At 45.0% G+C, this 24542-nt stretch overlaps 1 protein-coding gene across 4 annotated transcripts in view; it reads right to left on the bottom strand.

The window, feature by feature from the left end:
• The window catches only part of camsap2a (calmodulin regulated spectrin-associated protein family, member 2a), a 44580-nt gene that overhangs the window by 10079 nt on the left and 9959 nt on the right, over window positions 1–24542 (bottom strand). For 2 of the 4 annotated variants that reach the window (XM_035414881.1, XM_035414882.1), the window contains exons 3-9: window positions 11419–11580; window positions 10166–10249; window positions 6220–6252; window positions 4152–4293; window positions 3389–3528; window positions 251–341; window positions 15–117 (exon numbers count right to left, since the gene is read on the bottom strand). In XM_035414881.1, the coding sequence (XP_035270772.1) occupies window positions 15–117; window positions 251–341; window positions 3389–3528; window positions 4152–4293; window positions 6220–6252; window positions 10166–10249; window positions 11419–11580 (755 nt within the window). The remainder of the gene's footprint in view (window positions 1–14; window positions 118–250; window positions 342–3388; window positions 3529–4151; window positions 4294–6219; window positions 6253–10165; window positions 10250–11418; window positions 11581–24542) is intronic. The other 2 variants (XM_035414883.1, XM_035414884.1) reach the window with 1 other exon arrangement.

The raw sequence follows: 24542 nt of genomic DNA, 5'->3' as shown, positions 1-24542 counted from the left end.
TGTTGAAAGTGAACCTGGGGCGGTCTGGACTGGGAGGTTTCTCCATAAAGCTTCGTTTGGTGGCATTGGAAATGGGCACTGTGGGCATGTTTTTCAGCGAGGGCGCTGGTTCCGCAGCTGACAACAAGCAAGCACATCATACATTCAGTACATCTTTCAGACTGAGCTGCAGCTAATGAACTAGAGAGCAAGATGTAGCCTACAGAAACTAGCATATGTTACACCACATAAGTTCTTCTCCATCCCTTACCTTCAGCATCTAAGACTCGGGGATTCACAAAGGGAGGCTTCACCACTTCAAACCACCAGAAAAGCTCTGCCATGAACACAAGGTAGTTATTCTGTAAAGGAGAAAATCAGGAAAAAGTTATCAAAAACAAGCGTGGTTCATTTTAGTGCGGCAGCATCTTTGGTACTAGTCACTGCAGTTTGTCTGTCTCCAAAAGATGGCACTGCACAAAACAGCAAATCTATGTTTTGGAGAGGATGTCAGTAAAGACATACGGCTTGAATTGGCTGTCTCATAAAATAGCTATTGTCTTTGAAACCCCATTCTTTCAACAACAAAAAAAAAATCAAGAAGATTATATCGAAAAAAAGAAGGGGGAGTATCCAGAGCAATATTGAGGATACTACTACATTTCAATAATTTTTTGGAAAGAAACATTATCTGTGCACCAAAAAGGTAATACCACAGGACAATAACACAGTACAAAGATATTTCCATTACCTCTGACTGCTCTCTAGGGCCATAACTCATTGTCAGTTGGGTTGGGAAAACTGTTCCCTCTGCAGGGACCAACATAGAAGACACACCCCCCCTCCCCCCAGCAAAATTTCTGCTCAGCAGTTTAGCTGCATGTTGAGGCGGAGGGACCGATTAATAAGAGGCGTGTTCTTAATAACACTCTACTGCATGCTTCCTTTGTTCTCCTTCATCACGCTCTTTCAGAGCAGACAGACTCCTCCCGTTTCCGAGGTGAAGGAATGAAAGGTTCTGGTGAATTTGAATTCAAGGTGTTCAGCAGCTGCTGTTGCTTCATAAAAAACCCTTTAAAGGTTACATTAAAGATGGATCACTTTTCAGATGCCATGAGTCATAGTAAATATCTGCCACTAAGCCTTTAATCCCCCTTCAAGGAGAGTAAAAGCAGTGTTGCCCTGGACATGGACTTGAAACATGACCCTATTAACATTCTGAGGATGATGTCACCCACCTCTATGAAAGCCAGGCATTTTTTAAAAACACACTGTAGCAATGCACATGTACATACTGCATAGCCAATCAGAACAGTTCCCCACCAATCACAAATGCTCCCAACCAATCAAATTAATGTCCAGTTATACTCCCCATGAGAGCCATGGAAAAAAATAATAAACTGCCTGTTGCAGGTGCGTAACTTCAAAAAGGAGAGAGGAGGGTTGACTAAAAAAACCCAGGCAGTAAGAAGGCAGTGTGAAATTCTGTTCGGGTAACTGACACAGGTTAATGCCCGGAGGGGTCCACGATGCAGCCGAAAGACGAGAAACAATCACACGGCAGAGCAGGTAACAACTGCAGATTTCAGCTTGACTGGCTGAAAGCTCTGATTGCTGGTTACTGTGCCATTCACCTAAAAAACAGAGATACTGCACAAACAGAGCGCGCCTGCTGTCAGTGCCAGCAGGGGGCAGGAGAGAGACTGCGCGCCTGCGGCAGCCTCACCTTGGCCTGCCGGAGGAGGTCGTCTCCACGCGGCTGAACCGAGCCTGCTCATTAATTCATCCAGACGCAGAGGCGTACTGGGATCAGGAGGAAACTGGGTCAAGGTTAACGTCACATGACCTGCTTCTCATTTCGATGGAGTCGCAGGCCTGCAGTCGAGTGTGTAATAGGAACACAGTGGGGCTCCTAGCATAAATTCTGGGAACTAGTATGTTAGGATTGCAGCAGAGGCAGAGGTAGATATTTGCCTTTTGAGGTAATTATGGGAAGCACAGCTTCATAAAAGCCCTTTGAGGAGCACAGCAAGAGTTACTGAGCAAAGAATTAGCTCAGTAATAATAACAGCACTCAATTTAGAAAAATAAATGAACAGTACAGACTTCTACAACAGCACAAAGCCATTCCCAGAAACAAACATGGCACCAAACGAACAGTCAACAGCCAGTCAGTCAGTTCTCTCTGCTTTCCCTCTTTCACACAAAGAGATGCTAACAAGAGAAAACACAGCTGTTAACTGAAAGCACATCCCCTTATGCTCGGAGGGCTCCCCAATAACACAGGCTATTTTTCAAGTTTAAAAAGGCGTCTGTTGGTTTATTGTCAGGAAGCTTAATTTTTTTTGTCCTTGGCTCAGATCTTGTGGGTGAACCCCAAGCCAGGGAGAGTCTGCTTGGAAACGATGCATTCTATTGGCCCATTCTCACTCTCCAGCTACCCTTAATGCTGCCTGTCTCTATTGCCGGTATAAACCTTGGGCCCTTCAGTTCTACTTGACGTGTTTGTAAGAGTCTTGCAGGAGGAGTTGGAAGTGAACAGCGGCAGGCTGATACACTGAGCTGTCTCATGAACCGTGCAGAGAAATGCCCAGCGTCCCGCTTCCATGAGGGAAAGGAACTGACAGCACAGCCAGCTCCTATTTCCATCTCAACGGACAGGCCAGGATTTCAGCGTACACTGCACTTACTGTACGAGTCGCAAACGAGCATAAAGAAATGCATCTCCACAGTGCACTTGTCGACAGCGCTTGTAGCTTGAGACCACATTTCACAAATAATGAGAAGACTCTCCCCTGCAGTACAGGACCTCATTATAATCCGCCTTTAAGAAGCATGCCTCTGTTTGGATGGTCTACGGGCAAGGAGAAGAGGAATATGTAGTGTAATGACATCATACAGCCGGAGAGTTTCCTCCAGCACTTACAGGAGATGAAGAGCTTGCATCTGCCCACTGGATCCGGCGTCCACAACTTATGGGCCAACAGTAACACACACACACACACACACACACACACGCACTCACTCACTCACCACACATACACACACACACACACGCACGCACACGCGTACAGACACACACATACACACAGACACACACACACACACACACACACACAGCTCCTCTGAAAGCTCAAGAGACAGTGGAAAGCAGAAGGCTGGGTGAAGCAGGCCCAGGCTCTGAGAGAAGACTGCGCATCTAAAGAGCCTCCGTAGCCCAGGCCTCTCTCTCAGACAGCCGTAAAAATGCTGATGACTCACTCCCCCGACTGGCATCAGACCAGAACAGCACGCTAACAGCTCCCCTCTCCAGCACCCCACACGTCCACCGGGTGTGGCTCAGTCTGTAACAGGCAGCTTTGCTCCTCCAGGATGAGAAGCTGTGAAAACTTCTGCAAAGTGTGCTTACCTTGAGGGAGGAGGAGGCATAGAGCATGTCTTCCAGTGTGAAGTGGCAGCAGCGGTTCAAGTGCTCCTGACAGAACTCCTGAATCAGCTGCAGGTTGTACAAGCTGTCTGCCAGTGACATGGACTCTTTCAGGCATATATCTGTGAGGGGGTGGGAGGGAACAAGAGCAGTGATGTCATCAGGCCCCGCCTGGGAGATTACTCCAATCACACGCAAGGCACAAGGGAACTCTGTTTATCTTCAAACAGCAACTGTATTTTAAACCGACTCCACCAAGGCACGGCCAATCACACTAAGGCCCCAGGCACCCTAACATGTTATTTCAATAAATTCCGAGGACTGACAGGAAGCATGCTCTAATAATCTCTTGCATTCAACAAATGATCTCTTACATTCACTTTAAAAGCCTTAAATAACTGAGCCATGCATCTGCTTTTCAGACGCGTTTCCTCTGAGGGCTAACTTTTTGTCCAACAGAATGAAATACCACATTAAAAGAATGTACACACTGGGTGTGCCTCAACAGAAAGAGTCTCTATGACACTGACACATCTTTCCTGAGCAGAACAGAACTCAGTTCAGCATAGACGTTGTGTAGGAATCTCTCTAATATGGCAATGTTCTGAGCACGCTCAGTGCCGGTGTTGGAACTTTAAAGAGATGTGAGAGAACACCCAGTAAAAAAGAGCAGAAGACAGCCAGTGCGCTCCTTCTGCAGGGGGCAGACATGTTGTGTGTTTGCCAGCAGAGGGCTCCACTGTACCTTCCAGCTTGATGATGTCGGGGCAGTAGAAGTGCAGAAGAGCAGCCAGGGCGCTGCCGTCGGTGCTGTCCTTCAGCAGGTTATCCACTGGGGGGATCCACGGGACCTGCCTGGGCAGAGCCTGCTCCTTCCTGTAGCGAGCCTGGGCCAGAACACACAGGGCACTTTACAGAGAGGAAATGACATACTCACATACACTCACACTCACATGCTCACAATATCACACTCACATACACTCTCACAATATCACATTCACACTCACACTCTCTCATACATACACACATGCACACAGACACAGACAGACACACATAGATACAGACAGACAGACACATACTAACACTCAATCAAATATATACAAACAGTTAGACAGAAACACGCACACTCACACACACAGAAACACAGAAGCAGAAACACACACGCACAATATCACATGTATGCAAACGAACAGGTACACAAGGATATATACACACAAAATGTTGTACATCCAAATATCTATATAAATAAACATATACACAAAAAACACACACTCACACACAAAGTCTCCCAGCATACACACTCAAATGTCCAGTTGAGGGGTGTCTCAGCGAGGGCAGTTTGGACGTGACCACAGAACAGCGAGGGTACTACTGCATGCAAAGCTGGAACTACAGCACTGAGCGTGCTCCTCTGGTCTCCGCGCTGATGATCCTAGCCTCAGCTCTTTCCTTCTGTAAAGCTGCTGCTCGAGTAGCGCCAGATCCTGTCCTTATTTAAACTGCGGCTGCTAATTAGATTAGCTCTCCGTTATCAGCACTCAAACGGCTACGTGCATCAGTGCTTAGTGATGTGATCAACGTGAGAATGTAACAATCACCTGGCTAAATGAGTTTCAGTACAGCTGAGCAATTGCATGTTATTGTTTAACCTAAAAGTATCTCATCTTACGATCAAAACGCCAGTTTTAAAATACTTTCCACAGTAAAATGAGGCCATGAGTGGATGGCACAGATTATGTAGGTTTGGATAGCAGTATCTTACTCCGGTTGATTGTGAGATGGCACTAGGTAAAAATTCTGAATGAATTTTAGTGTTTACTAAATAGCTTAACAAATAGCAGTACTTTTCAGGCGGAGCTGAAACAAATTTGCACTGCCTTGATTACCTTGCTCACAGTGTGCCATGTACCTCCCCCCCAGCCCTTCCATCTCTCGTAGTGCTCCTGTGAGCTGAACTTCAGGGAGCAGACTCATTCTCCTGCATGCCTTACCCATACATGAAAGCAGGCTGAAGCGTAGGCCGCACAATAAAGCCTTTGTGTCTTTACTCTCCCGTACACAGATACTTTCTCTTTCATCAGCACACATGAAAGGACAGTAATGCTGACTCCAAAAAGGCTCCAAAACAAATTTGCTTTTATGAATGAATGAATGAATTAATGAACCAATTAATGAATGAACCCAAGCCCCCTATGTATTTCAGAGATCTAAGAATGTCAAGGTTATTAAAATTATCCTATGATTCTAAGTGAGGGTAATAACATATTTTGATAACATATAATACATATCATATACCTGACTGAGCCACTAAAAATGAAAAAGGCCTGTTCTTACTGTGAGAAAAAAGTGCCAAAAGAAAAAGAAAAAAGTGCCAACATATCGTATTTCAAATCTATATTAGGATTTCATGGCACATTGATATTACATAATATTAGAGAAAAGTAGTGTGTTAACTCGCTTCAGCTCTGCTGCTAGGGCAGGAGTTCAGTACCATGAATAAAATGTGACAAAATGAACTGGACTTAATGTACACAGGCACACTTAAAGCGTATACTCTCGCTTATAAGGAGCTGTGCACAATCTCCTTACATCTAAAAGCTGCTGAGCAGACACAGTTTAGTACCGATGTATAGCACAGTGCTCAGACTGCTCTTAGGCTAGACATACCAGGATTTAAGCAGGGACTGGAGGAGGGGTGGGCACAGTCAGATGAGGCTGCTGACACAGGGACGGAATGAGTTATGGGAGTATGCGGGAAGGGGCGGGGTGAACAGGGAGTGATGTAGGAGGGAAAGTAAAGCTGGTTGACTTACAGGAACCAGTTTCCAATACCATTTGGTTGGAGACTTCAGCAGCCCAAAATGTATGGGGCCGAAACAAGGAGGACAGAAAGAAAGACAGAAAGAAAGAACAGTCAAAAGCACGCAACAGCGGGCAACACTAGCCCCTCCCCTCTCCCCTGTACATCTCCTGTTGCACCTACATCAGGAAAGCCAGCACCAGAAAAACACACAGGTCTTCACCCCTAAGACTACCGGACTCGCTGGCCTTCCTCTCTAACACTTCACAAATTAAAACAGAAGCTGGTACACGATCAAACTATCACCTGCGGACAGTCCTACACAGGGAATAAAATGGGAACCAATTCCTGCTCAATTAAATCGATTCTTTCTTTTCTGTTCTTAATAGAGTAGTCTGTGTTTGCACGCTAATTGAGAGTGTGAATTTAATTCTTAAACCAAAGGACTTTTTTGGGCCTGTACGTTAAGGGCAATCCTTTCATAGCAGTTCTCAAAGGGAAGCCTGCAATTACATCCCTGTCTTTGTGGATTGCTCTGCTTTCACTGAAGCATTATTATTTTAATGCGGTACAGGACAAACCCACAGACCCATCTGACAAATCGTCTGTCCTGGAATTCTTAGCTGATTGAATCATCAGGCTCTTTGAATGCAGATTAAAGCCTCTGAAATTCTCACGTGTGTCTAACACAGTTAACTTGTTCGATGATAGCTGACTAACATTTACATTTGAAAGAACACTTGTTTCTACTCGACCTTTGAACACCTCGGAATCCACCGCAAAATAAAGAAGACAGACACACGAGTGCATTCCTTAACACAGTTCATGTGATGGATATAACACACAATGTGCTTTTGGAGTCAGACAGGAAAACAAGACGGTGTGCGTGTACTGATGCTCAAACACAACACAGAGCCAGTGGCAGCCCACAGTCCAAAACCTTAAGACTTTTACTCATCTGTGAAAGTCTGGGGGAGAGAGATGGGAAAAAAAGCAAAGAGCAGAAGGTGTGCCTGACGCTGCTTAACCTCTCTGGGTGGTAATTACGCTCAATCAGCACAGAGGCAGCCCATGTGGAGTACAGTATAAGCGCTGGCCTAGCCCAGCTGGAAACTGTTTTACTTGGAGGAAGATCACGTCATGATGACATCCTGGATGTCTGTGAAATCCCGAGGCCTTGGTCTCCCCCCTTGCCCCCCCCCCCCCCCCCCCCCCCCCCGAAGGGCAGCCTTGCCCTCTCCTCCACACTGCTCTTCCTGCATGCCAAGCTGGGTCACTTGCACTTTCTCTCTGCCCGTTTCCCACTCTGTGACAGATCATGTCCTCCGAAATTATATTTTTTGACACAGATTTGCAACTCGAAAAAGGTTTAGTGCAGTATTTTTTTTATTTATTTAGCATGTGAAACAGCCTTTGGCTAGACATGACCTCAAAAGTGTGCAATTTCAGGACAAGCTGAACAAAATGGCTCTTGTTGTCTGACAGCTACAGTTTAATGATAGAGAATACAACTCCCTCAGGAACCAGCAACAGCTTCTGCACAGCATTCACACCACAACACTGCAAACCACCCCAACACATAATGTACAGCATTATAAATCCAACACTACACTGCCTTCCTATCCCAATAGTACTGCATTCATATCACAACACTGCGGCACTTGAATCATTACATGCTAAGCACAATTCTGCTCAATACAGTACTGAATGTATGTCACAATACTGTTCTCACATTCACATCACAATACTGTACTGAACTGGTTCCCTTCAGTCCAAGGTTTAAATTTTCACACTCGTGAAATGGCAGCCAGAAGTCTGAATGTGTGTATTGTGTTTAGAGCCTCACTGCCTAGTGTAGCGCACTCTAGTCCCTCGCAGAGGGAACAGTGCCCCCTGTGGGCCGGGCCCTGCCCTGCGTGGGAGGCCGCAGCTGAGCGCTTTCAGTTTTTGAGACAGACAAAGCCCCGCGCTGTCCTGTCCTCCAGAGAGGCCGTGCGTCGCACAAGGGGCCGCATTCAGGCAGCGTGGAGCACCGCCGCCTCTGCACTGACCGGTCGCGTCTGCCTCGGCGGCCCCGACGAGCGGCGGCTGGAAGGGAGACCGCCACGCGTACGGCCCCGCCCCCCCCCCCCCTCGACCCGCAGCTTGAGCGCAGCCGGGTGTCACCACCTCCTGGCTGGGTTTTACCAGAACAGTGACCACGCCTCTCCTTTCAGCACACACTGCACGAGTGGCTCTGATAGGACAATGAACCCCTCAGGTTCATTCCTATGCTGGTAGATGTCTGTATGTGCTATGTGACAGTGCCTCTGCTGGTAGATGTCTATATGTGCTATGTGACAGTCTCTGCTGGTAGATGTCTGTATGTGCTATGTGACAATGCCTCTGCTGGTAGATGTCTATGTGCTATGTGACAGTGCTTCTGCTGATAGATTTCTGTATGTGTTATATGACAGTGTCTCTGCTGGTAGATGTCTGTATGTGCTATATGACAGTGCCTCTGCTGGTAGATGTCTGTATGTGCTATGTGTCCGTGTCCCTGCTGGTAGATGTCTATGTGCTATGTGACAGTGCCTCTGCTGGTAGATGTCTGTATGTGCTATGTGTCCGTGTCCCTGCTGGTAGATGTCTGTATGTGCTATGTGACAGTGTCACTGCTGGTAGATGTCTGTATGTGCTATGTGGCAGTCTCTGCGCTGGCAGATGCATCTCAGGGCCTGAGTTTGGATATGTACAGCAGTGTGCAAACAAGCCCACGGCCCCACACTGCAGGCCCTGCTCTGTCTGTGCTGGGCGGCTGGCTGGGGCTCTGAGACTAACCCTTGCGGTTTGGCAAGGCAGCCCCTTTCCAGATCAACCGCGCCAGTCAACGAGATAACATCAGAAAGCTTTCTCCACCACCGTCTGGCCCTGGGGATTATTTCTCTGCCCTGGATTCATCCAGCAGACAAAAAAAGAAACGCCTCTTTTCAAGCGCAATGCAGATCAATTACTGGAACGCTCCAGGGGGCTTTCTACCATCACGGTTAGCACAGCTGGGGAAAACAGAAGCCGTTATTCCCAACCTGAACCTGCACTGGTTAGAGTCTGGTCTCAGTACTGCTTAATCTCCAATAAAGGTTCAAATGCCATTCCATTATTTCACGAATTACAACTACTGTCCTGCAGATATGAAAATAGTAATAACGGTAGTATTGTGGCTGAAATGTACATAAAAAGTATTTTACATTCTTATATGGTTACTAATACGGAACATTACAATTGTAAACAAGGCAATGCAGCAGGAAAGCCTGGTGATATGCGACTTGAAAATGTGTCGCTTAAAAGCTCATTTCACCTTCTCAGGGTAATTTCTGCACCATTACAGAGGTGCAAAGAACTGTGGGTAAAGTCTACTCACCGAGATAAACATGATTATCACTCAGTGAGAATGCAAGTCTGGTTTTTATGATAAATACATTCCTTAGGACACTTCTGAACCATAAAGAGAGCCCGATAACATTTGCAGCATAAATAGTTTAACACAAATTCTTTCAGCACGACAGTGCCAAATAGGCCGTCAAATAGAAAACAGGCAAATAATTTATTTACGGGGATTCAATCAACATTTGTCCTTAACTTACAGGTAAATGGAAGTGTACACTTTCTTCACACACTCAGTTTGGTGAGTTAGTATTAGTGAGAGCTGAATTCACTAAACTGTGTGAAGAAAAAAAAATATTCAGGTCTTGAACTGTCATGTTAAAGGCCCTCAAATATTAAGAAAAAATATTGACTGAATCTCAGCCATAGATCATGCTCAGCCACTGACGGCTACACGCTAAGAGCAGGTGTTATTAAACCAGTCCGAAACCGCGCGTCACGCAGCTGATGCTAACGGCGGTGAAGCGGGATGTAGCTGAGCTTCGCTCACGTGGCCCGGCATTCTCGGGCGCTCCGGTACGGAGAAGGCGACTCACCCGCGAGGCCTCCGGCGGCTCGGCGCACTGCGTCTCCCTCACCTTCTGCTCCTGGACCGCGACGTCTTTCAAATGCTCGTTTACCTACACGGTGGAGGAAAAACACAGTTTATTCACAGCCCGAACCCATCCCAGTCAGGCCAGCTAGCAAAACTTCAATCAGAAATAATACAGTATGTTCACATTAGTCCACATCCACGACATTACCATTCATCTTTTACAATGAATATCCTTCATTTCCAAGTGTACTGTACCTGCTGTACTTTTGGTTTTGAGCAATGACCTTTTTCCTTATCTGTTCCCTTTCAAATACAATGATAAGAAATCTGAGCGATAACACTTTCTTCCCCTTAGAATCACAACTGACTGTTTTCTTTCCCATTGTACATACCGGCCTATTGATTTCATTCCTACAGATAAACAAAAATGCAAAGTCTCCAGAGGAGTTCCCCTCAAAGGCTTATTGTGTCTCCAAGGCCATTTCCTTTCTGTGCGTGAGCAAACATACTGGCTATGTAACATTTGCTCGGGGGGATTTTTTTCCACAGCTGCCTCGAAGCCTACCAGACAACTGCGGTGAGTGGAGCCCCGCATGGGGCTCCAGGCTGAGGCAAGCAGGCAGGGCACAAGTGCTCCCCGCGCAAGAATGTAAACGGACCAGTGGGCTCCCGTTCAGGAGGTGGAGCTCTGCTCTCCCTGACTCACCATCAGTACAGAGACAGTGAGTGAGAGAGAGAGGGAGAGAGAGAGAAGAAAGAGAGGGAGGGAGAGAGAGAGAGAAAGAGAAAGAGAGAGAGAGAGAGAGAGAGAGAGAGAAAGACAGAGAGAGAAAAGTTATGTGACAGTTCTCTAGGGGACAGCATCTCTGCTGCTCCCTGACTCACCATCAGTACAGAGAGAAAGAGAGAGGGAGAGAGAGAAAATAAAGAGAGGGAGGGAGGGAGGGAGAGAGAGAGAGAGAGAGAGAGAGAAAGAGAGGGGGAGAGAGAGAGAGAGAGAGAACATCTCTGCTCCCTGACTCACCATCAGTTAATTTTCTAGAGAGCATAGGAGAGAGAGAGAGAGAGAGAGAGCTGCAATGTGACAGTCCTGTAGGGGACAGCAGTATTTGCTGAACCGGGATGGGCTGTGGCCTCCCTAACCCAGGGGACGCACTCTGAGTGCCCCCTGTTCTGTGCCTCGCGTAAGAGACGGTAAAGCCGATGCGTTTCGATGCTAACAGCAAACGGGCATTTCAGCCACGGCGTCCCGACCTTGTTCATCCAGCTCGTCACCGCGTCCTCGGTGTCGTAGGGCACGTCGCCGTCGGGGTCGAAGGAGGGGTACTGCTGGATGCAGGAGACCACCCGGTCCACGCTGACCGTCTCCACCGTGTACGCCATCATCAAGGTGTCAATCATGGCCAGGTGCGCGCTCTGAAACAGAGGAAGCAAATGAGCCGTTACGCACCTTTCAGGCCTTCTACCTCGCAGTGACAGCACTAGCCTCCCTTGTCCTCGAGCTCTTCTTCTGTGTTCATTTCTGCCCTGCAGCACCCTGACCCCAGCTGTACAGCCCCACGTGACAGCTGCTATGGAAACAGCTGTGGTGCTCGCCTGGTGTATGATCTCACAGAGTAAGAGAGGGAGGCGGTACCCCCGAATCCCACTGAGGGGTTCACAACTTTTACACACCAGACAGGAAACACTAAATGTAACATAATACATTACATCAGGGGCCCCTGTTCATGAAATGGATACAACCCTGTTCCTGGAGGGTCGTATCCATTTCTGATTTTCATTTCCTCCAATTATCTTAGCTCAACTAATAAATCACCTGCATATACTGCATATCGATGTAAAATCCTGCATACAGGGGCATAACAACAGTTCTCAACTGTCATTCATGAGCTTATCAATAAATGTAGCTAAAGACACAGATGATGGAAATGATTGGGCTAGTTACTGAAAGAGAAGAATTTGGTACAAAATTTCAAAATGGATATAACCCCTCAGGAATGGAGTTTCTCACCCATGAACTACACAAAACGGACATGGCTAACGACGCTACAAATAAGGATAAAACACCAGCTCAAAGTGATGACATAGGTATGCAAGGCAAGCACAGAGCCATACTTAACCGCCCTCTTCTTGCAGTGACGTAATAAAGCTGCATTTAAAAACAATACACTACAGCTTCAGCGGAACTCTACAGAACTGAGACCACAATTTGAAGGGTAACTTCAAAATTTTGTATAGCTAACCAAAACAACAAATCTGTAATGTAGGCAATCCCTTACCTGCTGTTTGTCAGGCCTAACAACATCCCAGGAAACACACACACACACACACACTAAAAGAGTTAATGTATGTACGAAAGCTGGGAGATTAAAAGCAGAGGGTGTTTTACCTGTTAGATCAGCATGCAGTACTGTTTCAATTACAGAAGGGACAAGTGGGTGACAAGTAATTCTCCACCCTGCAGTCCATGTAACCTTTCTCAGTTAAATGCATGGTTAGTTAAATGAGGTGGGCCTGACACAGGGCTGGTAATTGAAGGTATATAAATATGCAGGTAATTTCCCTTACAGTGGTAGATATTCATTCCATACATTTGGTGATTATTTATCAAAGACCTTCATTCAAAGACCAGCATTTCCCCCGGAATGAATCTGAGTTCATTGATTCAGCTGGGATAATTTGTGGTATTTGGACTTGGAACTCAGGGTTAAATGCACCTTCCAAACGTGCAGCGCACACAAGTTGCAATTTCCCCACTCAAAATGCCCCACTTCATACTCAAGTGGAAAAAAAAAAAGATTCTGATAAAAATAAATGGTTTATGCCTCAGGACAGCTACCTGCACATCCAAACAGCGTCTTTCAAATGGGAGTCAAACAAATGCCCATTCACCCCTCCTGCTTTACAGGTGGAATTTCACATGCAGACGACAACATTACAAAATGTTCCGGAAAGAAACCGATTTCTCCACTTTGAAACTCTTTCCTTGCCTGTCAAACTGTCTAATGTGACAGGTAAGGAACAATAAACTATGTTTTACAGTTTTGGTGAAGACAACCTTTAGTTTACAGGCAACATATAACAAAAAGTAAAAACATATAACAACATTGTATAAAGCCTAAAAAACACAATCACTAGTTTCTCTGCACTAACAAATGTAAATTAATCGTCATTATTTATTAATACTCTTGATAAAAGAATATGAAAAGGGTGATGCTGGGTGACTCCTGCTGTTATGGTATTGTTCTTGTGAATTAATGGGACCCGCGGTCTGGTATGGAACCCGGACTGTGCAATATTCCCACTGGGAGGGTTTCAGCCGGCCAGCTTGGTAGCGTCTCGTCACGCAACGGTCAATCAGACAGCCGAAAATTCCCCGGTTGAGCTGCACGTGAAGCGCCTTTGTCCAACTCCGTGTGAACCTGACCAGCGAACCACTGTGGGATAAGAAGCGGTGGCTGACTTCAAGTGCTGTGGACGAGAGAAAATTCTCGCCTGCACTCCCGTAAAGTATGGAAAGAGAATATAAAGAAAGGAGAAAAACGGATGATCCCAACAAAGAGTATCCGTCTCGTCAGAGGGAATCACTCCTCGAGTGCTGTTGGTTGACATTCCACACGTTTTCTTGAGGGTTCAGTGGCCTCTTTGTCCAATTTAGAATCGTGTCCCCGAGCATACCGTGCGCATACATACGCAAGGCTAAAGCTGTTACGCCCACGCTGCCGCAATCCTATTATCGCCAAACCCAATAAAGGCACTTAGGCAATAGAGTAAAACACTGAACACACGGCACCACTCAAATGGGAAACAGAGGTAAGTGCTGGTCCATGGAGAAGGGCCACGTTTTACGCTGTGCCATTTTATGATGGTTTCCTAAGAGTTCTTCATGCAAATCACTGCACGTCATCACGGTCTGCAGGGTGCAGAGTTTTGCCAATTTAGCGGCTTTGTCGCTAGATTTACCGACTTTTTGACTTCCCTAGCGACTAAAAATCTTATCTAGTGTCAAATTTGGCGACTTCTCGCAACTTTGACAACCTCCATTCTCGTTGTTGAGCAACAGCAGAAATCACCTTTCACCGATTAACGGTAGCACCCCCCCCCCCTCCCCCCCAGTAACACGGTTGGACCCCCCAACCCGCGCACTGGGTAACACCAACCCTAGTGACGCCATAGCGACTTCTGGTGAGATTTTTTTGGCTACACTGCGGGCGCATTCTCCATGTGCCAGCGCCGCTGAGCGAGTCCACGCAGTGCACTGCAAATCAGTGATACTTTGAGGGAAAAACAAACTTGAGTGTGGTCCCATCGTGAGCGGAAATAAATTCAAGAAATCTGAGTGCTTAGTTTGAATGTCCTATATGCTCTGTATGTACTTTTAAACATAAACATTTATGCGGAACCATAACGAAGCCTGCAGTTTCTGTGTTTTCCAATGCCTAATTGCATGAATCTGTGTCACCGTTAATGTAAGCTCAAGAGAAACGCACCATCTGTGAAAAAAAAAAAAAAAAATCAGCCACACAAGAAAACGCAGTGACGTTTAAAGGTGAAACATTCCTTGGGTGCCTGTTCCAATCACAGGCTTGTCAACAAACGAACCGTGCACGAGAAGCAAGACAGCGAGCGGACGAATGACACACGGGAACCCAGGCGAGGGATGAACGTCTCTGCATTCAGCAGTTAATTAAATATCCCCAAGCCTAGCAAGAAAATACTGGCATCATCATTGTCTTTCCAAGAAAAAATAATTTAGCGCTGTTCTCTGATCGGTTGCACTGCTACCAGTGCTAAGCCTACAAGTCACAATCAAGTCAGTGAATAATTGGCCCAGACACAGCTCCAACCGGCCAGCCCTGTTCCCAAACTCTCCCGAAGGGGGTGTTTATCCTTCAAGCAGTTAATAACATAGCGCGACCGCACTTGACATCGTCTCTAATTTATTTATCCACACAGAGGCAACGGCGTGGTACACATTAATCGAGGAGTATCATTACTAACGCGTTCCATTCCATTTCAAAAAATGATCAAGGTATTTCAATATTACATTTAAAGACGAGGATCTGCTCCAAGGTCCCAATGCAAACACAATTACCATGGTTTCCTCTGGACACCAATTATAGAATATTGCTTTCATCCACCATGCCTGCTGCGACAGAAAGGAAACTTCTCGTTTCTTACACAGTGAATGCAATCTGTTAGGCTGGGGACAGCTTAGGACACTTTTGCTGTGAAATATGAAACAGGTCCTCTGAAGAAAGCTCTGTACATACAGAATGACATTACCGTTCTGGCCCTTACAATCAAATGAAGATCAAATCAGGCAGCGTGCCTGTCTATTTGCATGCTCACCAATAGATCTGAACTGGTGTTTATAGATCTGCCACTGCTGCAGAACAATAATGGATAATTATCCCTGAAGGGGGCAAGTCACTGTCCTTCCCCCAAGCAACCACAGACCATGGTAACATGACTATTCTACCCAGTGGTCCTATGGAGATGAGGTGCCAGAAGGAAAGGGGAAAACAGATGGGAGATGACGGTTTTGATTGGGTGCCGAGCCAGCTGTTATTTTTATTTTTTTATTTTTCACACGAGCTGTCCTTGAAATGAATGGACAAACTCAAAGACAAACTGTGGCATTTCTACATGCTCATAGCAGAGGGCCAAATATTAAATTACATAATGTCTGAGTCTTCATGCCAACACCCTTTCACATTAAAGAACATTTAACATATAGACCTAAATTCATTATGGATTTAATATCCTCAAATAGAAAATAATTTTTGCCTTCTCATATTATTGGTCACTTCTCCACGGGCATGCTGAGGGTAAATGCTTGGTGTGGCATTTAAAGAATTTCTTGGTATTACGATGTATAATTCAGCCAACCATACAAATAACTCTTAATCTAATTTCTTATGAAAATCAACAGCAATCCTACTGGCGTGCATTTTCACAAATCAACAATTCCTAAAAGTGTCCAAAAATGTCCCCTCAGACATCTCTGCATTGTATACTGTAGGTACAGAGATTTACAAATACGAGTGTGAACACAAACGTGAGCCAAAGAAAAGAAAACCCTGCCTGACCAGCTGACAATACAATAAAATGAATACAGCTCCCATGATGCTCTCATTTTGGATCCTGGAAAGGCTAAAAAAGCCGACCAGAAAGCAGAATCATTGTGCCGTATATTTCTTGGATGGAGAATAATGTTCACGACATAATGACTACAGCCCATTGTGCTTCTTTAAATTCAAGGAAAGCTATTCTCTTAATTTTCTAAAGCACATTTTCTGTTCAGCACGTCTCTGAAAATGGCTTTATTGGTCAAGTTCTGATAACTTTGCACTCTATCCTATGGACACAACATGATATAAACTCATCAGATAAAATAAGTAGGGAACTACATGTTTTCTATAAACATTTTTCTGGCTCTTCACAAACGGTATAATTTCAGATATTGAAGGTCTATTTGAATTTAATAAGCAAAAATAACTTATCAGTCAAACTCATCTTTTGACAGACATTGAGGCCTATTATTATATTAAAACAGCTCCATCAGTACAGCTGGGCAGCCATCACACCAAAGGACTGCAGAACACACACAGCTGACACCAGAACACTGCAGGTTCCTTAGCAACTGGAGGATCACTCTCGCCCGATTAGATGGGGAGTACCTTGCTGACGGAACTCCACTCCCTGGTTTATGCTCATGCCAATAATTTGCTTTTCAGTGGGGCTGGAGCCTACAGTTAGTATTAGCGCAGTCAGGACACAAATTCCAGTGGTTGATTACTGCTGTAGTGCCCTGTACTGATAACCTGTTTAGCTAGATGCATCACCATGGCAACTTGTCATCTCGCTTTTTTCATGTTTAATCGGATAGTCACCTGGTCTTATCGGGTAGTCTAACCCCCCCCCCCCAACCCCCCCCCCCCCCCCCCCCCCCCCCCCCCGAGAATACCGACCAATGGGCAAGGCTGCAGAGCCCTGACCCGAAGGTCAGACACGCGTGATCTTTCAGAGCCTCGCTCTCCCCGACTCATTCCCCACCGGCTTCTCAGCCAAGACAAAAGCGAAATGGCAAGTGCTGTAATGACTGACTGTTGAACCCGTCTGGACCTTTCGCAGCCTCAGTGATTGCTGTAGATCAGATCAGGAAACGATTCTGCACTGAGTGGATGAAAGGGTACTCTGCACTGAGCGGATTAAAAAGCATATGTTCTAGATTTTCATATGGAAAATAACTGATGAAGTGAGTTATACAAACTGAAGACCATAATATGACCTTCAGTATTCCAACCAAATCACTTAAAAAGCATAAATGTGTATTTTGTAAGTGATTGGCTGGCATTCATACAGTGAAGATCCTGCCTAAATTTACGCCAATATAATCACTGCAATCGCATACAGTGCACGTTAAATACAGTTTACGGAGACAGAAACTACCTTCCTCTTCTTCTGAGGATTATTTAGCATTACTTTAATTGGTACATTACTTTAATCCATTCCCCTAACAGCAAGTCATTCCATTCTAATTCTCCGTATTAAACAAATGACTAGTGACATACAGCACTGTTGTGTGCGTGTCTCATTAGAAGAGCTCTTCGTCGTGATGTGCGACTTACTAACATTGCGCCACGCATCAGATTTACTCAATCCTGAAGCATTACAACTGGCAGTCATGAAAAATGTACTAATTAAATTCAATTCAGAAGAATCTGAAAGCAATTCCCAGTCATTTCCACAGCACACTTGAACTGCATCACAAAACTGACTCCAGAGAATTTACAGTCAGACAGAGCAGGCTGCCTTGGGCCTTCTGTTCCCCTGCATGCTTGAAAGGGGGGGGGGGGGGGGGAGTGGGCGTGGTTGCTCTCCCCTCCCACTGCAGGATGGCATGGGACCGAGAGACTGGGCTACAATAGGGCGCTCACACAGAGTTACGGCTCTGCATAAACCCGCCTCTTTGTTTGCTCGGAGGGGGGAGAAGCAGGAGCTGTGAGCGGCATTTCAAACATGCCGTGACCCCCGACCGTCCCTCCGCGTCGGTGCTGCCGCCCGGCCAACAGCACCATATCCTGCTTTACCGGAAATGCGTGTGCCGGTATTGTCTTTCAGCCGGTCTCGCCAAAGCTGAGATATTACTGACGTCTTCGCAAACAAACATCCTTCTGAAAACTCACTTCATTTCAGAGGTAGTATGTACTGCACAGTGGAAAGTGGAAAGAGAGGAAAGAGGACAGCCTTTATTGAGATACAATTTTTAAAGGTGTTGTTCTGAATTTGTCGTCATTTCATGCTTATTCCTTGGGCGTACTGGCTGCCTCACTGATGCACCAAACCTAATCAGCGATTACACATTCAATGCCAAAATGATGTTCTCTGAAAGCTAATCTTTATAATGGCAGTGAGTCACCACCCATTAGCCATGACAAAGGTGCATATCCACCTTTAGACCTGGTGTCCGAGGCCTCTATTATGTAAGCGGGGATGCAGAATTGGCTCTGCCCGTGTGCATTTGGCACTTCAGCAATCTTCCCTGAAAACACGGCAGACCTCCCTCTCGCCTGTGCGAGAGGTAGCCATGGTAACGGAGCAGTGGCGCAGTGGGAGAGGGGGGGGGCGCGTGCGGCTCTCGCGGGCAGAACGGGGAGGAGAGCTATGCCTGCCACTGCCTCCCCCAGAAAGCAGTCAAACGCACAGGAACCCCAAGTGTTTGCCTGAGGAACTAGCCTCAGCATTTCAAAGCTAAACCGCTACCCATGTCCACTGCTTAGCTCTATGCAGACATTCTAGTGCCTGGCTGTATAATATGAATCCTATCATCAATGTAAACAACCCTGAAATGTTCTGCTTTGCACGTTAAAAATAATACCTGACTTTAGCTATTAATACCTCCCAATATCACAGCATGTTCTGTATCTGCAACTCCAATGATGAACTCCATAATTAGGGAGGAGAGATTTACAGGTAGTCTCTCACAGCATCTGCTTTTTTCAAAAAAGTGCTCCAGTTCACATTTCTTTTGTACTACAGATTCATAGAGAGTAGTTGAAATTATAGTTACAATGCTAAATGCCATGTAAATCTTGTTTTCCGAACGCTGCACTAGAAAAACAAGGTGACTTGTTGAAAGGTTATTTTCATCCGATGGTTTCCTGCCCTAAGCATCTGCACACTGGATAGTGAGTCTAAGCCTGTGCTATTGAGCTCACTGAAGAGGTAGGTCAATGTTTATGCTTCAGTATACTGGGCTAGAGTGTGAATTATACATCAAGTTGTGTCTCATGCAATAACATGTCAGCTCAAGACCACAGCCCTCAAGAGACTAAAAGCATATAGTACAAAGGAGCCATCCGTTCAACAGACCTGCTACCATTATTCCAGAATTTTTAGGAACAATCCAAACTAAGACCAATTAAACTTACATACCACATTGTAGCTCTGTATTGGGGAATTTGTTTCGAAAGGGAATTACCTTAATATCACACAAATTCAAAATTCTTTAATATTTCATGCAGATATTAAATATATTGTTTTGCATGCTTAGAACACACTATGTACATGTAACCAGAATCATTAGAACATCACATATTGACATGAAGAAGCAAACAGCTTCCCAATTTTATGTAAAAATTATGTGAATGTATGTGGATGTAGCTTGGAAAATGAATTTCTTTAAATTAAAAGAATGAAAAACTGTCAAATGTCAAACTGAATGTGTAATATAAATATTGATAATATTTTTGGACCAAGGTAATTGCCACTTTAGGAGAAAGATAAGAGGATAAGAAGTCTACAGCATGCCTTAGTACAGATTTACAAGTCTCCCTACAGTGCTTTACAATGCTAACAACCTGTCTTTGCACAGCAGTCCTACAGCCTTTTAAAACTATGCCTGTGTCACTGGAAATATAGCAACACAAACACCTTATATGGCTCTGTTTTTATACCTAGACTGGAAAAGGCAGCAGTGTCACCATGGTGATAATGGTGACAGGTTAAGAGAGAAAGCTCTACGTCAGCCGTTGCTGAACGGGGGAAGACAACTGAAATAAATGGCCCATTTCCAACTTCATTAAATATTGAAGCACGCAAGATTTTTCCACTGAAAAAAATATTCTCGCTTCGCCGCTATCAAAGCCTTTTCACTAGAACCTTTACGTTTGCCTCCAAAACAGCTCCGGGAGCTCTCGACCAGGCTAAAAGGCACAAGGTACGACCATGTCGTGCTGCAACGTGCCGCTGACAACCGGCTCCCCGAGAACGAAGACAAACGACCGAAAGCCGGTCTGAACGCACCCGACACCTTCAGCTACAGCGCGCTACGCGCCGTGCTTCAGAGGGAGCTCAGAGAGGCAGTGCGCTCCGCTTTACGCCCTGGCGAACGCCCCGTCTCCGCAGGAAGCAGGGCGTGTTCATACACACGGAGCAGGGCTCAGAGTCAGACCCTACCTCACACGGCTGAGCGCACACCCTGCTAAATCAAACAATTCACACATCGCACTGCCTTATAAATGCCCTTGCTGTTCACCAATCCGCAGGCTGTGCTGCCCGCGCAGGTAGAATCCATTACTCACAAGGACGTATATAACAGAGAAAATTATGGGCTCTTCAGAGTCTTGGAAAAGGGCGGAGTTTTATTTGCCGGTGAAACATCTAATGAACGCAGTTTTTTTCTGGCTTTCTGCCACGGCAGACTATCCCAAAGACGAGAAACGGCACAGTCCCCTCCCCGAGCCTCCGCCATTGCCCTCTCTACAGACGGCTTTCCTCTGTACGCCTAAACGTTCTCCAGCCTTTTCACGCAAGCAGCGAGAGAGGAGAATCTGTATTCACTGCACATTTCAGGCACATATCAGGCTTTGACTCAGCAGTGGAAAATCTTGGCATGGTTCAGTGGCATGGCAGGCCCCAGTGCCCTTTAGAGTCTTCCTCATTCTCGTTCCACATTCACATTCCCCAGTGCTGCGTGCTCATCCTCTTCACCTAACGGCAGCGAGCCTAGTGTTGTGCCGTTAGATTATAATTCACAAAGAGGTGTTTTATTGCTTTATTTAGCCAGCTGGGCAGATTGTTACAGGGATCACTCAGCGGTGCGAAAGCTCTCCTTTGTTAGTAAAGCTGCACGTACGGTTGCTCCTGAAGCAAAGTGATTTCAGTGTTATAACAAGGATTCAGCTTCTGATTGTTCTGAAGTCATTTGCTTTTCTTTACTCCTAAGGGTGGAGCAATACAGCTGCCTGAAAGCAGAGAGCGAGCGAGGGAGGGGGGCAAGACAGAGGGAGGGAGAACAACAGACAGAGGGAGGGAGGGAGGGAGGGAGGGAGAGGTGCTAAAATTTACTGTTCCATTCCCCATGGTTCAAACCAGCACACAGCGGAAGAGACGAGGCCTGTTCTTCTGAGCATGTGCAGACTGGTTCTCAGAGCCCATCCTCTCCCCACAGACACATGACTATTATTCTATACCTGGACCCAGGCCAGCAACCATCCACAAACCTGTTAAATCAGCACCTTTTACCCTCTGTTGCAGTCAATAATAGCTACGTACGTAGTAACATTCCATTCTTCCAACCTAAAACACCCATTCACTTCATACAAACTGCTTAGACTGAAGCAATTACATTAGCGATGGGCGTGGCCTGATTTGGACACGGAGCAACACTGCAGCGTTTTTGCAGGAGGGTACCGAGCCAGTAAGAGAGGACTGTCATCTGCTGGCCCATATGCCTGCCACTGGGATGCTGAGATTTTCTGCGCACCTGCCTGGTTTAAAAATGTATTTACTCGCTTTATCGATTGTTGCCTCACAAGCATCAAAATCACAATTTTGTCCATCCTTCCATCTATCCTTCCTTCTTTCCTTCCTGTAATTGAAGGAATGGTTGCTTTCAAGCAGACTGCTCCTCATGTAGACAGCAGTGTGTACATTGCTGGTGCAGACTACAACATGAGCAGTACCCCGACCATCAACAGCACCACACACATGCACTTTTATATGATCACCTGATTACAGTTATATGACACAAACTAATGACATTAATAGCAAAGAGACTGTCATAAGAGCCATGGTATAAAATAATCACGGAAACCTATTAAATATTACTCTTCTTGAATTGCATTAGATTTAGAGTTTATTAGGATGGTCTCTTGTGCCCTAGCTCCGCAGTACACTGTTCTGAAGCAGTACTGTGTGTGTGTATGTGTGTGTCTGTGTGTGTGGACATGTGAGTGTGTGCGCGTGTGGGCAGCAGGAGCAGATGGGAGTGTGTTCCTTCAAATGTGAGACCACTGAAGAAGGAAGATGAGCATTTTGGGAAATCACTGCAATGCAGACCTGCACCTCCATGTTGTTTTCAGGCCAGAATAGAGGCCAGAAGGGAAATGGACATTAACTGTGCCAATGCTGTGCTGATGCTGTGCTGTTTTCACTGGAGTCAGCCATATATACAGTCCTACAGTCCTAGATGAGCAATTCAGCATTATTTCAGAACCTCAATCTATCACAAATGCACCCAAACAAGCATTCAACAGCAAAGCACAACATCGCACACTACAAAATTTACATTTATGTACTAAATTTAGTGCAAATTTAATTCTGTCAGTCTCTCCTGTGAAAGCTTTGTTGTGTTTTTCAATAACAAGAGAGTGGTGTGTTTATGGATCCTCCAAATCAATCATGCTCACACTCTCCCTTGAAAACCATTCCTTCTTAAATAATTGATGATGCAGTTCCCCAGACATCATTTCATCAGTGCAACCACATTCTGTTAAAGGATTTTAATTTAATTAGTACAGCAATGTCCTCCTCAACTTGATCCTTCTTATTTAAGAGCTGTTTCATTACACACACAATACACTAAACATGGCTTCTTGGTAGGTTAGGCTTGATGTGTTTCATTACCATGTCATTAGATAGGAAAATGAAAGCGTTATTCTCATTTTGTCTGGAGATTTCATGAAATCACATTTTAAAAAAATGTAAACAAATATCAGGTGAACATACAGAAATGAACTCATGCATGCCACAGTGGACAACGCTGTACATGCAATCAGAAAGAGAACATATCCATCACTCTTAAAAGTGATGTCAAAAAGTAGATAATAATCAGAAAAACAATTAAGAAATAAGATAAGTTTATTTTCTGTATATATCCTTGGTGTGATAATTATGTTCTCTTTCCCTGGTGGAAGGCTCACCTACAGCTGCTATCAGTGTAGCCTATATGTTGCCCTCCGTGTTACAAAAGTAGAACATCCATTTTTTTCAGCAGCGTCTCACATTTACTCATTCTTGTTTATTTCGAGAGTATATCCAGTGCTCTATTCCCTGCTACACGCTCTTTGACCCATTTCTATACCTGGATATTCCCAATGGTATTCAGGTACAACAGGACTGTCCCACCTGGGAATCACACCCAGAATCAGATATTCCAACCACTACACCACAAGCTACAACAACAGTAGCATTAGCAATTCAGTTATCGGTGAGAGCGGTCGAAACGTATTATTGATTCATGTACTGCTCGCATGATTGCCGCTCACCATGGGAGCGAGCTAATATTAGACTCACGAGTACTGATGGGAATTTTCATTGCCTCATAAGCCAACAGAGATTTCTGAGTCTTATGCTTAGCCCTCTTCTACTGCTGTGTTAGTAGTTAAAATTAGGTCGAAGACAAGCATCTGTTTATGATAAATTTCAAAATCAAAAATAGATATATGTTACCATAAAAATACAAATTAACCAGTCTGATACAGTATATTGGAGCAAAATGATTTCTTTCCTGAAGTTTTACATCATTATTTTTTATTAAATCTGTCATTATAGCCTATAAAATATATTGTGAATATACCAATATAAGCCTAATATTTTAATTATATTAGTATATTGACAAAATATAATATATAATACAGTTTAGTATCTTCATAGCAGATGGCAATATTACAGACAAATGACCAAAGTTAATATGAAGATTGCATAAAGTGGGAAATAATTATCGTGCCATGGACGCTGATCCTGGGGAAAGTAGCTAAATGACAGATACTCATGTCAGTTTTCTTCTTTGGAAGAGATTATATTCTCATTCCTGCAATTGAATATGTCAGGTCTGAATACGAAAGCAATAAGTCTTATTACCAGTGAAGCGTATTAGAAGAAAACGTCTAGAATAATTCCATCAGCGCATATTACTTTTATGACACAATGATAACACCTCAATGAATTCCACCTTTCCATTTGACCTCTTCATTATCAGCACTTTGAGACCACATCTGGATTAGCAATAAGAACTAAGGGCCTTGCGCATGTGAATCACCTTCTCAAACATACATTTTTATGCTATTAACATTTGGTATTTCATAATA

Source organism: Anguilla anguilla, chromosome 4 (genome assembly GCF_013347855.1).
Source record: "Anguilla anguilla isolate fAngAng1 chromosome 4, fAngAng1.pri, whole genome shotgun sequence".
Lineage (NCBI taxonomy): Eukaryota > Metazoa > Chordata > Actinopteri > Anguilliformes > Anguillidae > Anguilla > Anguilla anguilla.
The sequence above is the reverse complement of the archived record's forward strand: the minus strand, read 5'-3'. Positions and strand labels throughout refer to the sequence as shown.